This window comes from Vigna unguiculata, chromosome 5 (genome assembly GCF_004118075.2).
Source record: "Vigna unguiculata cultivar IT97K-499-35 chromosome 5, ASM411807v1, whole genome shotgun sequence".
Taxonomy (NCBI): Eukaryota; Viridiplantae; Streptophyta; class Magnoliopsida; order Fabales; family Fabaceae; genus Vigna; species Vigna unguiculata.
Genome location: NC_040283.1, coordinates 19,878,267 through 19,893,656, shown reverse-complemented (window position 1 = coordinate 19,893,656; position 15,390 = coordinate 19,878,267). Strand labels below are relative to the sequence as shown.

At 35.1% G+C, this 15,390-nt stretch overlaps 1 protein-coding gene across 1 annotated transcript; it reads right to left on the bottom strand.

The window, feature by feature from the left end:
• Positions 1 to 4,484: 4,484 nt before the first annotated feature.
• On the bottom strand, positions 4,485 to 5,266 carry LOC114183631 (trypsin inhibitor 1A-like). Its single transcript, XM_028070712.1, has one exon. It carries the CDS (start codon positions 5,190 to 5,192, stop codon positions 4,602 to 4,604), a length of 591 nt encoding a protein of 196 aa, XP_027926513.1. The 5' UTR covers positions 5,193 to 5,266; the 3' UTR covers positions 4,485 to 4,601.
• Between the last annotated feature and the right edge of the window lie 10,124 nt (positions 5,267 to 15,390).

Sequence of the window (15,390 nt, the reverse complement as noted above, 5' to 3'; positions counted from 1 at the left end):
TTACATATGATTTTGAAACATGAAATTTGACAAAAATGTTTAGAATACCATAAGATTAAGGAGATGATACATTCACCTATGCAAAATGTAAGGCCTAATTAATTCTGCCCCTTTTATTTCTTTTTTAGACTGTCCAATCTTATGGGCCTAAGGGGGCGGGGGGTTGGCCCAATTCGATTTCTGACCTAAAGTGCCCAAACCCTAACTTGTGCTCATTTTCGTAAAAACATATCCCCTTCTCTTAGAGTTGGTGTCGCCTTTGCTAGGGTTCCAAGGCGTACCTTCAGTTCACGTTCCGCTTGACTCCATTCTTGACTCACGTAAGTATTCCCAACCCACACTTCTAAATCTCTGGTCCTATTTCCGTGTGTAGTGTTAGAGCTTCAGTAGTAAACACCCTTTGTTCACTTTTTCCAGCTCTGTGATCTTCTCCTAGAGCTGTGGTACTCCGTTGTTCGGTGTCAAGGCATTAAAACTAGCTCGTTCCAGGTAAAGGAAGCTAGAACCTCTTTGTACGGTGCGATTTTGACCTGTACCAATGTAGTTTCATTGATTCCTTGAGTTTGTGTGCTGCCATGACTGATTGGGTTGTCTGGAGTTTCTGTTTGGTATGTGTGTATGTGTTGTGCAGGTGCGAGTAGTGGCGAACACTGATTATCTCGCCCAAGCGAGCTGGCCTCGCCTAGGCGAGATGAGCATAGGCTCGCCCAGGGTTTTCTACGCGAGTCGTTGCTCAGGCGACCAAACCCTCGTTTTGAGCGAGCAAACGTCTCGCTTAGGCGGAGAGGGTCTCACCTAAGCGAGATTGCGCAAGGGCTATTGTCCTCCTTGTCGAGCTCTCGCCTAGGCGGAGGGGAGCTCGCCTGAGCGAGAGTCATTCTCGCTTGAGCGAGACCCTCCAGCTTGAGCGAAGAGCTGGGCGAGGATGCATCCCGAGTTGTTTTTCCCTATGTGCTTGGATGTTTAAATTGTGCTTATATGGATTATTGTATGATGGCTTAATGGGAATGAGTATGCATGATCGGGAGGGGATTATATGTGGGGGATTGTGAGCTTGGCATGATTCCCATATGAGTTGTACATGAGAAGTTTGATACATATATATGTGTGTGTGGTCACGAATTTGGCATGAGCAATGGTTGCTAACCCAATGGCATGGTATTGGTATGAGAGGAAGCATTTTACTCATGATTGGTAATGACGAGTTGGTATTGATTTAACCATGAGAAATGGGGGTTGGTTATGGATGTTGGTAAGAAATTATATGTATAATGTATGTGCTTATTTCTTGGTTGTTTATATATGTTGGTCCGTGTCAGTGCGTAATTCCTTGGAGTCTCTAGGTGAGACTTTCAGGGTCGCGCTTCAGTGGTCGGGACGTAATTCCATGGCCCCTGTTAGTGGGTGTCCATGGTGGTGCCCATCTATATGGGTCTGGTAAGGATTCAAGGTAAGGTTGCATCCTGACACTCTAAGGAGTCAGTTAGTCTCACTTATAGCGGACTGACTCCTGTGGTGAGAGTAGCAGGAGGCCTGAAATTCATTAAGGGCTAACCTTGTGGTGAAGGAAATTGATTCATTGTAACACTTGTAACACATAGCTCGGGGGTGAGCAGCTCGGGGTGAGCAGAGGTATCCACCACAAGTGCAAGCATCCGCTGAATCTGACCGGGCTATATGTATCCAGATGAGTCGAGTCGGGTCTTAGTGTATTGATTGAAAGGTCATAATATGTTTGTGTGGTAGATGTGTATTGTATATGTATATTGGACTATGAAGGTATCTTTGATTGCATGATAAAAATATTGTTGGCTCTAGCTTACCCTTTTCTTGTTGGTTGCTTTGTATGTTGTGTTTCTACCTTTGCGATGATTACCAATTTATTGATGGGAGCAAATGTGAGAGGTAATCGTGGTCAACAGGGGAGAGACAATTCCGCTAATTAGTCTTCTTGGGCTACCTTTAGGGCTACGACCCATGTACTTGTCCGTCTTTACATTTCTCTATGATTCCAGTAAACTGTGTAATGTGTTCCCTTTATTTTTGGTGGCATCGTGGAGTACCTTGGCTTGTAAGGCATTATGAGTAAACTCTAATATTGCGCTGTTATATTATAATTGTCTAACGCTTCTTTTAATTATACTCATTATTTAAATGGGACGTTACACCAAAACAAGCCACACTACTCATTTTATTAAAAACTCACTGAGTAAACACATGTTTTCACAAGATGAAGAACTCAATGACGTAAGGAACTAGTGAACTTAATACGAGTACCGAATCTAGAAGTGTTTTAGTTACAAATGTTCTCAACAGAAAAAAAAAACTATATTTCAAGCAGAAGTTTTGAAAAGAAAAATCAAGAAAAAAAAGAAAAAAAAAAACAAGAAATTGTTAATGTGATGATTTTTTTAAGCCGTGCCTGTTACTTTCCTGATGTTTCTTTGACTCTTCTGTGATGAAATCAATTAATTTGATTTAAAAAATAGATAATAATATTTTAATATATTTTTTTATTCATTTCTAACTTGTCATTGCAATTAATTTTTAATTATTATATCACACGACTAAAAAATTTAAAATAAATAATTAAAATAATAAATTTAAAATAAAATAAAATAAAATCAAAATAACATTATCCTTAAAAAAGTGTTCCACGTACTCCTTCGAGAACATCCGATAAAACTGAAATGAATGAACATTAGCCTTCACGTGGCTAAATTGTGTGTATGTAATTATTGGCAGAACGATTGATGATGTTTGGGAGACCAAGACATTATCCATCGTTTCGCCGCACATTACAGTAAACTTGGCACCTATTCAATGTTTGAGGACCATCATAGCCTTGTATGCCAAAAATGTCTTTGTCTTTGTCTTCCTCCGTAAAGTATATTATTCACCACAAAATATATTTCTACCATATTTGATTGATTTAATTATTAGACAAAAATATTTATTAATTTGCAGGTTGGTAATTTAAAGCTGAAAAGTTATTTATGTGAACTAATTTATAGAAAAATATTTAAGCATTATGTTAATTAAGTAATTATAAACTATTTTACAAATTAAAAATTATTTAATCCTAGTTTACTCTTTTTTTTATCAGTAAAAAATTAAAAACTTATAATATAAATACAAACTATATTTTTGTTGATTAATGGTCACACGAAAATATTTATTTATTCATAAAAAAATTATAGTCTCAATTTAGATATTGTTAAGACCTGAATAGCTTATTTCTTAAGTAGTCTTGGAATAATAGAGGCTTCTTGTTTTGTTCATATCATATCAATAATAAATAGAACTAAGCATCGGAATTGTAGACACCAATAACACCATGTGGGATGACCCCAACTGAGTTGGTGGAGTTAGTAAAGCAAACTGAGTTGTAAGAAAACACTTCATTAAAACAAGTTTATCAACATCGGAGATCAGTGTTCGTAGTAAGAAAGTTTAAGATTGTGCGTTGATTATAGATTTTTAAACAAGTTAACAATCCAGAACAATTATTTGTTACATAGAAATCACATTGCATTGTTTTAAAAACTACAGAAATCATACTCAATTAATCAAAAGTATATAAAAGTATCTTATAATCTTATTATATTTGACAAACATCTTAGGTAAAAGTATTTGATAATCTTATTATAATAATATAATAATATGCGTGCGAGCAAATAACATAATTTATAAACTTTCTGAAAATACACAATGTGTAGTATGTATGTTCTTCTTTCATTGTAAACAATTAATTTCGTTTCAGAAAATTATTAAATTATAATCAATATTAGGATCAATCGACAAAATAATTATTTTAGTTAAAAAATAATTAAATTTAAATAAACGATTACTTAAAAAATACGTTAGTTTTTAGTTTAAAAAGCAGAGGTTAAAATTAAAAAAAAAAAACAATTGTTTCAACAAAATTAAAAAATCTTCCGTATTAATTGAATAGGTTATAATATCATAAAATAAATAATTAGTTATATGTAAGAAGAAATTGTTTTGTGTTGATCGCAAAAGAATCGTAAACTCAAAGGTTATTAAGTGACTGTTATTTCCGGTTATATTAAATGGTTTGGAAAAAAGTTAAATAAATTATGCTAGGGACATGATGACAGAAAGGACTTTCAAAAACTTTAGTTAGAGAATGATTTTTTTTTAATGTATCATAGTTTTTCGAATCAAGGATTTTTTAGAGTTTTTAGAAGGAGATAAGGTTGATGTTTGCATTTTTGTAAGTCTGTGTAATCCAAGTTTTTCATGTTTTATGTGAAGTAAATCATTGTTTTTAATTCATATAGAACAATATAAATAGTTTAATATTATATATATATATATATATATATATATATATAATTGGTATATTTGTCTATATTTTGTGCAATAATTTTTATCAACACATCAATGTAGTTTCCCTTATAATTTTTTATTTTTATTTTTTAATAACCAAAATGTTAAAGTTATTTTATTTGGAAAAAAAATTAAATAAATAAGCTTTGGATTGTTTATTTACCATTGGGGTAGTTTATTACATCCAAAGCATATCGTAGACACGTCTCTCAGAAGGAGAAAGTGTACGACTTTTCATGGATAGTGTTTCACTTAGATGCATCGGAAGGAAGTTGCGTAAGAAAAAACTCGAATGGTTCCTGAGTGATGGCCAAAATCCTGTTCCCCGCTTCATCATTAACAACCCCAACATCACTGCAGGTGCCGCCATTTGAACAGAACGAAAACTTATAGGTATTGTCTGAGGAAGCTCTTGTCATAATGAAGAAACCTGACACTGAATTTGGATAGCCAGTTTTAACGACGGTTCCTTCAGGCTGACCCGGAACAGCGATCCACTCATTACTCTCAACAGAGTTACCGAGTTGAACATATTCGTAGCTAATGGAGACTCTGCCTTCAGGAAGAAAAGCGGTTCGGAGCATGGATCGAATAATCCATGGCTGCCCTGGATCGGTCTCGAATGGAGATTGAACAACAGAGAGAGGGGATTCTTCGTCTCCAGTTCTGGCTCGTTCAATACCACCGCCGGCTCCAAAAAGGCGTGGCTTTATATAGAATCGGCCACCATTTTTAACGACGTTACCATTTCCGTCAAAGACAGGTTGAGCGGTGATTGAAGGAGGGTAGAAGGTTAGGGCAGAGAGAAGGAAGAGAGCAAAGAGCGTTGCACTCCTCATTTCTTTGGCTGGCTATGAAACAGATTATGGTTTTTCTCTTCTTTGTTGAGTTCGGTTGTGTGAATAAGCCAACATGTGAGAACCCATTTATACAGCTACGTCCTGGTGATAAGGTGAACTCTTTTGTGGATGGAAATGAATTAAATATCCTACAACTTTTAAACACGTGAAAAAGATGAAAGAAGGACAGTAGTAGTTAGATTTAAATATATGTTTCGATTCTCTGTAAAATAAGTTTCTTAAAAATTTTGGTTCGTAAAAAATAACTATCAAATTTTAATTATATTTTTCGGTTTTAATAATATGACAAATTTTTTTTTATTTTATTATGTAAAAGTAATTATTTTTATTTCATCATAAAAGGTAAAGGATATATATTTTAAATGCAAAAGTTTCTTTTAAAATAAATAGACAACATTTATTTTAAGTATTTGATTTTTATTAAAAATATCTCATACCGATATCAAACAAAAGGAATTAGTACATTATATTTGTTTGAAATAAAAATTATAACCAAAAAAAATTATAAATCGATATAAATTTAAAATATATTCAACCAAATACACAATGATTTAATTTCTTATGATTCTATTACAGTGTTTATATTTTTTTATGCCTAAAGACAAATAAAAAAATGTTAAACTTTATGCTCGTCAAGAGGTACACGAAAATAAAAGTTAATTTTTATATGATAGAGACTAAAGATGATGAATTCCTATACTGAAAATTAAATAATTTTGTATACAGTTGCTTAAACTTATATAGAGATTTTAATGGATGAAACCATATAAATTTTGTCCGAAAAATGTTATAGTAACTACCAAAATCTTATAACTTCTCTCAGTATTTAACATGGAAAACTTTTTTTAATTTTAATTTTTTTTCTTCATTTTCACGTTCTTCATTGTGTAGCCACGAACAAGACAAACGCGCTTCCATTGTGCGCTTAATTTTCTTTTTTCTTTTTCGAATTTCTGATACACATTAGGCCTCGGTTAGGCAAAAACCGAGGTAGTAACTATTAAATATGCCTCGGATTTATAACCGAGGTATAAAGTACTACCTTTTTACCTCGACAGTATATGCCTCGGGTGCACACCCGAAGCCAAAAAGTAAAAATAACCGCTGTCATTTCTCTTTCCTGCACTAGTGTTCCTTGATTCGTGACAAAATTGGAAAGCAAGCGAGAGAGAGAAAAGTGGAGCTCGTGAGAGAAGTGGAGAGTAGTGTGTTGTTCCTCCATCCCCGAATCTTTTTTCAGTTCCCAACTGGTTGTTTTCGAAGTGGTTGTTATTTCGTCATTGGTGGTTTAGGTGGAGAAGACACTGGTTTTACCCACTACACGAAAGTGCTGGTATTCCTTTTTGTTTGTGCATCTTTGGTGGAAATGAGGCATTTTGTTTCCCTTTTTGGAAAATATTTGATAAAGTTTGTATTTTTTTGGTATAGTGTTGTTGAACATCGAAAAAGGAATCTCAAGCTTTGGTCTTTTTTCTTACTCCCGTGGCGCTACATTGTTGAAGAAGTAATTTTTTTCTTCAATATGTATGATGTGTTGTTGAAAGCGTGGTTGTTGAACCAAATCCATTGCGTGATAGTAGGCTAAGGTTTTCAAAAGATTTAATGTCCTATAAATTTGGTTTTGTTATTGGAATTGATTTAGTGGGATATTGGTTTGTAAGGTTGATTGTTATTGGAACTAATATTGGTTTGCAACGCATTGGTTTGAATTTATGTAAGGATGGAAAAAAAATATTTGCTTTCCTGTTAGTTGTTAAGTGCTAACACATGGTATTGTATTTGCACAAATGATGTCATGTTTGCTTAAGTTGGGGATGGGTGATATGGATTGTCAATAGTTCATGACTTGGGCTTGTAGATGTATAGTATTTGCACATCATAGTTCGTTATAAGTTTATGACTTCACCATGTATTACTTTGACCGGTTTGAATTTATCTAAGGTTGGAATAAAAATATTTGCTAACCTATAAGTTGTTAAGTCTTAAGCCATGATATTGTATTTGCACATATGATGTCTTGTTTCATTAAGTTGAAGATGAGTGATATGGATTGTCAATAGTTTATGAGTTGGGATTGTATATGCATAGTATTTGCACATCAGAGTTTTTAATCAATTTATGACTTCACCAGGTATTACTTTCATTGGTTTAAATTTAAGTAAGGTGGGAAATAAAAATATTTGCTAACCTGTTAGTTTTTAAGTGCTAAGCTTGAGTATTGTTTTTGCACATATGATGTCCAGTTTGCTTAAGTTGGGGATGGGTGATATGGATTGTGAATAGTTTATGAGTTGGGATTGTAGATGTATAGTATTTGCACATCATAGTTCGTTATCAGTTTATGACTTCACCATGTATTATTACTTTCATTGGTTTGAATTTATCTAAGATGGGAATAAAAATATTTGCTAACATGTAAGTTGTTAAATGCTAAGCCATGGTATTGTATTTGCAGATATGATGTCTTGTTTCCTTAAGTTGGGGATGGGTGATATGGATTGTCAATAGTTCATGAGTTGGGATTATATATATATATAGTATTTGCACATCAGAGGTTGTAATCAGTATATGACTTCACCAAGTAATTATTTGATTGTTTGAATTTATGTAAGGTGGGAATAAAAATATTGGCTAACCTCTCTTTCGAAAAATACAGCTCTTATAGTCAAATTGTTACGAAATTCAACAAGTTGATTTTCAAATCAATCGGTTGATTTCACTTAACTTAAGTGAAATCAATCGATTAAAAAATAAATCACATGATTGAATAAGTCTCAGTTAAGACTACTGCAGCTAATCTTTTAATTTCTTAAAAATCCATTAAACAGATTAAAAGACACCATTTAACTTATTGAAAAACATTTCAATAGATTAAAAGACACAACAAATACCCTATACATCTAATTAATGCTAAATGGTCTACAAAATGAACTACAATCTTCAAGCTTGTTTTCCCCATTATTGATCTAGATAGAAGGAATGCGTACAAGACTTGATCAACACGAGTAACATCAAATCTCCATATCTTCATCAATGTAATCATGGTTCCAAGGCAATGGATTCAAGTACCTTCATAAAAGCTTCATCAAATCTTCAAGTAACACATCATTCAAATTACTTATAACAACAAAATGTATAGTTCGATTTAAGTTTAAAATTTTTTACTAAAATAATACTTAATAATCGGAGATTTATGAAAAATTATATTTTCACATTTTTTACTAAATAAACATCCACTTTAACAACTTTTATTTTAATAGTATAGCACTGTACATTATCAAATTAATTTGAAAAAATAAAAAATATATAGTTAAAATATTAATACAATTGCTTGTCAATTTCTTATGATAGTGAAACTATCAGTATTCTAGAACTTGTTAAGTGAACTAAATATTTAGAAAAGAATAATTTTACACAATTTTAATTTTCATATTGTTCAAAATTTTGTCTTAAAATGCCTTTCCAGAATAAAACTTTTCTTTACTGATTCAAAACTCATCTTTAGTATGACATTTGAAAATAATAATAATCCACATAATTCAACTCATTGTATTTTTGTCACTTTTTTCTCATCAAAAGTTTTGTGAACATAAAAAATTCACTACAAAAATATATAATTTTAGTGGGGTTTATTAACAAGGGTTATAATAACCTATAGAAAAGAATTGGCATAGAAGAGGTTTTGAAAATCCTTGTTAAATACAAGGGGTTTTCTTAAGAAACCTCAGTAAAATTTAAATTTTCAATGTTTTTTCATTTTTTTCTCTTTTCATAATTTAAAAAAAAATTGCTTTAGTATTAAGTGTCTTTGAAAGTGATGTGATCCCAATAAACCTAAGCCTAAATGCATCAACAAGCCCTAGCCCACCTCAAGACCCAATCACTAGAAGCATGATGAAGAAAATCTGCATGGGCCTCTCACAAGATGATCAAGTCAATCATGGGCTTTTCACTTTATTCACATGGGCCAAAGAAATCTACAAAATATGAGTTTATGCATGGAAGACCGTAGTTTAGATTTAAATTGGGTCATTGTTTAGGCCTTGTTTTTCTAGAATAATAAGTCAAACAATGTGTAGTTGAATTGATAAAATTGGGCTTGACTAAGCCCAATAGGAGATTTGGCCATGAGCTACCAAAGTTCCAAGGTGGACTAAGTGGAAGTCAACATTCCTTCCTACATCTCATGGATCCAATGCATCCAAGGGCTAGGAATGCTTCCTCTTTTTCCAAGGCATCATCCAATGGCCATAAGCCTTGCTTGTAACATCCCGTCAGGATATTACAAATTTAATAAAATAAAATAAATAAAGAATTAATTACACAATAATTAATAATACCTCATTTCCCAAAAATCAGGGAAATTAAAAACTTTTAACCTCATATAATAACCATTGTCTCATAGTGTACAAAATGTAATAATGTTTCAGAATCTCATCAACTGTTTACATATTATTAAAAATCCAAAATCAAGAAAACATAGAAATAAAATCCCATGATCATCCCCTCTCCGCAGCTAAGCCTCACTAGCTCCACCTGCATCATCACTTGCTCACGTGTATCGCGTACACGATCATCGCCAAACACAAGCAGATAGGGTGAGCTAATAGAAGAAACATATAAAAGTGTACCAACACACGCATATACATGTATAATAGATAAAACATTATATCAATAATACAACTCTTCCTTTATACCACATGGCCACAACCATAAATAATATCCTTGCATATCTCGCGACGTATACTCCATTCCCATCACATGGCCACTACCATGTACATCGATACACCTCGTGGAAGACTCGTTACCTTCCCACCACATGGCCACCACCATGCATAGTGAAGTATATCAGAGAACCTCGTCCCAGTCCTTGCACATGGCCACAACCATGTTAGTAGTCTTCTACATCTCCTATTAGGTATCTCGGAGCGCCTTGCTGCCACACCTATTGGCCACAACCGATAGAGCACGTGCGGGAACCATGCTACGGATCACACCACGTAACGCCAGGTGGAGTTCCCAAATACGAACATAGTCTGCAACGTCCCAAGACTACCAAACTCGTTAGTGACTCACTGAGGAGGGCAATCCATCTGGACCCATCCGTACTGGCCACAACCAGCACACTCCACCGGCACACTCGCCAACCCGAGCCACAACTCAAGGTTCCTCGTGTTCATCCGCTATCCCGAGCCACCACTCAAGGAAGTCATTCCGGGCCACAACCCATAGAATGCCACGTGTTTACCCCTATCCTGAGCCACAACTCAAGGATACATTCCGGGCCACAACCCATGGAACTCCAACAAGCTCACCATCGAGATATCTTAGGAACATTGTAAATCCTTCATCATCACTCAAATACCAATCAATCCAATATTGCAACCATTTCGCTTCTGAACATGTCATCCATCCCTCCCTGGGCTTGACATCTAACTCTCGCCTAAGTATTCCAGTTCATCTCGCTTAGGCTAGGTTACCTCGCCTGAGCGAGCACCATACCTAAAACTAACCACGAACCCTCGCTTAGGCGAGTCACACTCGCCTGGGCGAGATCACGTTTCGCCAAGACCCTCATCTCTCGCTTGGGCTGAATGTTTAAACTCCCTTTAGAACGCTCTTCGCACTCTCGCTTGGGCGAGAAACTCTCGCCTGAGCGAGACACATCTTCGCCTAAACAATAAACCTCGCCTGCGCGAGATGTGCAACCAACACACTTGAGACACACACAAATTCTCGCTTGGGCGAGTCACCCTCGCCTAAGCGAGATGGTCTGTCGCCCAAGACCAAAACACCTCGCCTGAGCGAATTGCTCGAGCAGAGAGAGGTTTATGAGTCCCTGCATGTCTCGCCTGAGCGAAAATTGCAGGTTATGGCACTGAATTCACGCGTACAACATTGCACCGGAGACTCAAAACACAACCCAAACATACCAATTCATTTAGCACAACTTAGATAGGCATATGAACATAATTGGACACGAAATTATGCCCCAATAACCCAACTTTTCACAATCACAAAATAACCAGAACACAACCCCATTATATGCATACATTTGGGTCAAATTTCATGAAACAGACCCCAAAACCCATAACCCCAATTTCCCTCATGTGCAGCACAAAATTCAGGGTACAAAACATATCAGAATCACAAGCATACAAGGTTAAACGAAAATTCAGGTTCAGCTCCCCTAACCTGAAACTTCCCCGCTTTAAGCTTGAATTTAAAAGATTTCCTTTGATCACCAAGGGCTGACTTACGTGAATATGATTTAATTTGGGTTTTTTATTGTTTTTCAAGGCTATGACTTGATTGTTTCTCGGCCCTTTAGCTACCCACTTTCTGCTAGGTTTCTCCACCTATTCATATTCAGCCCACAACTAAAGTTTAAGCCAAAAAGAGTTAAATTTGACTCCCAAGGTTTGAACCCATGACCTTCCTAATGCCAAGTCAAAGCTAACCACCAGACCAACTTATGCTTCTTGCTACCACACACAATTCAATCATTATCTCATACAATATGTGGCGCAACATACCATTAAAACAATAATAATAAAATCTCACACAATTGGCATCCATAGGACTCGAACCCAAGTCCTCTCACACAACCAAAGTACTCTCAACCACTTAAGCTAGTACTTTTCCACGTCATACTTATCATAATTTAATGTCATAAATGCACTAGCCTCCCGCATTTATTAATTAATTAATTATTTAATTAATTAAATTTTGCGGGTCTTACATTGCTCCTTCTCCAAGGGCTAAGAGTGCTTATGTGTATTTGCTTTCATATAAAAGCCAAAATTTTAGGCTATTGTAAGGACTTTTGAAATTTCTAATAGAATGTTTGTGTTGAGATCACTCCACTCTTCTATTATTTTGAGAGCATACACGGCTAACCTTCTCCTTCATCTCCTCTAGCCACCTTCCATACCATAGCTCCACTTCTACTATTCATCTTCACCAAAAACCTCCAATGTTGAGAGCTCTTCTTGCTCTTATCTTCATTTCCGATGCATTTCATCTACTTCTTGGTGTCTTCCATGGATCTCTTCCTCTCCTACACCAAGGACGTCCATCAATTGGTATCTAGAGCCATCCAAGCCTTTGGTGCATCCATCCTCTTGGTTTGGGTAAGGTTCTTGGTCCATACTTGTGTTTTGTTTCAATTTCAGTCTTGTCTCTTCTTCTCCATTTTTTTTCTTCAAGTTTTGCTATCTTCTTCATGTGCTTGCTGCTCTACACCGTTTGACATTGAGGCTACATGAATCTCCATTGATTCATCTTGTAGTACTCCTTGCTTCATTGGTGCAAATTTGTTTTAGGTTCCATTTTTGTTTTCCAGCACTTGTTCTTTTATTCTTTGTTGTTTCTCTTCATTTTAATCAGTGCATCTTTTAATTTTCAATTCCTTATGTTGTGTTTTGTCTTAAGTCATGTTTAAGCACTTTAATTCATCTTAATTTTCTTTCATATGGCTGAATTCTGCACTTACTTGATGAGAACTAAGTCCTACATCACACAAAATGAGCTATGAACTTTAAGTGATGCTTGTGGATGTGTAAGGCAATGGTCTCATTATTTTTCGTTTATTTCACCTATTGGATTATGCTCTTGAGTGTTTAAGATGTTCTTCTGTGATTCATACTTGATTTTAGATCATAATCAAGTTCATTCATCTTGAATTTTCATAGAACATCTTACAATTTTCGTGAGCAATTCTGCTCCAATCTATTTTTCCAGTTTTCACTGCACGCACACCTATTGTTTGAGATTTTTCATGACTCACTGCGTGGTCCAAATTTTAATCTGAAATTTTCCTCATTTAGCTAACATCCAGACGAAAAATACAAAAAAAAAAGAATCATTCAAAAATGTTGAGTACAAAAAAAATGAAAAATTCGTGAAGTTGAGGCAAATTTTCACGTTTTCTGGCGCAGTGGTCTCGGGAATTCTCTGTTTTACTACTGTTTTGTGGGTTTATGGTGCTTTTAAGTGCTCTTTGTTATTCTAATTGATTCCTTGATTGTGTACTCTATATTGCCTTGAGTTTGCCTTCAATAGAAGTGGAATTTATTCCCTCAATTTGAAACAAAATTGCAATGAGTACAGTGGCTGTTTCTGGGCACTTTTTCTTCTCTATTTTTAGTTTTTTTTTCATCTATTCTAGTGCATTTCTAGGTTCCTTTTTGTGGTGCTTTCCTTTCTTTCCAGCCTTTCATTTGTTTTTTGTCAATTCTTCTTTACTCATTCAGTCATGTTTCATTAAATTCTCTTTGGTTTAGCATTTCTAATTAGCTTTTCTTGCTTTATCCTTTGATTGGTTCATACGCTTGCCTCTCAATTTTTGGTTCTTTGATGATGCTATAGAGTTTAGAATGGTTTCTATGATATGGTAGCATCCTAGGTGGTAGAATTCTAGCATCCAATTTGCTCTTGGTTTGCTTCACTTTGTACCCAAACTTGTGCATCAATTTCTTTTGCTTCAAGTTCTCAATTATATCCATGACCTACTTAGGTGTCTTGGGGAACAAAAGGTGTTCAATCTCATCTCCTAAGTAGAACCTTTTTCATACTATAGTGCAACGTTTTAGTAAGTGAGTGTGTTGAAAGTTCTAAGTACTTTCTCACCTTGTTTTTAGGCCACAGAGTTAGACACTTAGTGGTTTAAATTTGTGAGACCAAAGTCTCTAAAATTTTTGCCATTTAGGGGTCCGTTTTTAGTGTTAATCTTTTCTTTTCTTTGAGTCTTGTTTGTGCTTGTTGTGTGCTTTGCCTCATGTGATTCTATCTACTTATTACTTGAACATTTGTGTGAACTTTGAGTACTTTTGCAAGTGTAACCTTGGCAAGAATTAGCCTTGGTACTTAAGAAGTCTGTGAGAGTCACCTCGCTTACCTGGAGGTACACTTGTGATAGTCCTCTTCTTTCACCCTTTTATCCAAGTGCATAAGTTCATTCAATCATCATGAGTACATATTCTACATATAGTCCTAGGTTGCATAAGCATGATAGTCATGAGTTGCATCATACATTTCATAGTGACATTCCATTCTTTGGGGAGGATATAGGTCCATTATCATTCATAGATTGGATGTGGGATACAAAGAAGTTGGTGCAACCATTCTTTAATAGATATTGTCAGTATGATATTCTTATGCATGTTATTTCTAGATTTGTAGGACGTGCATGTGAGTGGTGGTATAAAAGGCAATTTCAAGTGGAAAAGGGAAGAGCATCATGCATTAATACCTTTTATGAATTGAAAGCATGCATGTGGAAACATTTTGTTCCCTCTTCATATAGGATCACTCGGGAGCAACAGTCTCGACTAGAAAACTTCATTGATATAGGAGATACATTCATTCAAAATCTAAAGAAGTTTTCTCGTCAAGAAAGAGATTTTAAAGATAAACTTGACTTTCTCTTGAGTAAGAAAAGAGAAATTGAAAAGCAAAGAGAAATTTAAAAGCAAAGAGACCATGTGCAAAAAGAGAAAGAGGAGAAGGAAAGAAGAGATAGAGAGGAAGAGGAAAGGAAAGAATCTAATAGGGCGTTGAGAGAACAGAGAGAAAAAATAGAGCTTGAAAAGAAAGAGAAAGAGGAAGAAGAAATCCTACTCAAGAAAGGAATGCTACTAAAGGCACCTCCGACCCCCACAATTTTCATTGAATCAGGAATTTTAAAGGGAGTGCTCAAATCTTTTAACTCTTCTCATTTCATCAATCATTCTCATTTCTTCAAACCAATATTTACTTTTGCTGAGTTTTTCAAGCCAGTTTCCCTTCCCATTGTTTTAAACTCCTCAAAAGATTTTGCAAAATCATACTTTGAGTTAATGTTGCCTATTAGGTTTGAGACAACTCAAAGTACACAAAATTATTTTTGTGAAGTAGGTCTTGTTCATCTTCAAGTAACTTTCAACAATACAACAAGACCTTCTTTTGTCCTCTACTTTAGATATAATCTTGCTTATCAGTATGGTGTTCATTCCACTTTCAATATATATCATTTAATTCCTTTTGTAGGATTCATGGATGATGAACACCACCAAGATTTGAGGGCAAATCCTCTTCAAGGGGGAGGGGATGATGTGATCCCAATAAGCCTAAGCCCAAATGCATCAACAAGCCCAAGCCCACCTCGAGGCCCACCTTCAAGGGGGAGGGATGATTT

What these genes read in the sequence shown, in the direction of transcription:
- LOC114183631 (XM_028070712.1), bottom strand. Translation starts at nt 5,192, where the DNA reads ATGAGGAGTGCAACGCTCTTTGCTCTCTTCCTTCTCTCTGCCCTAACC.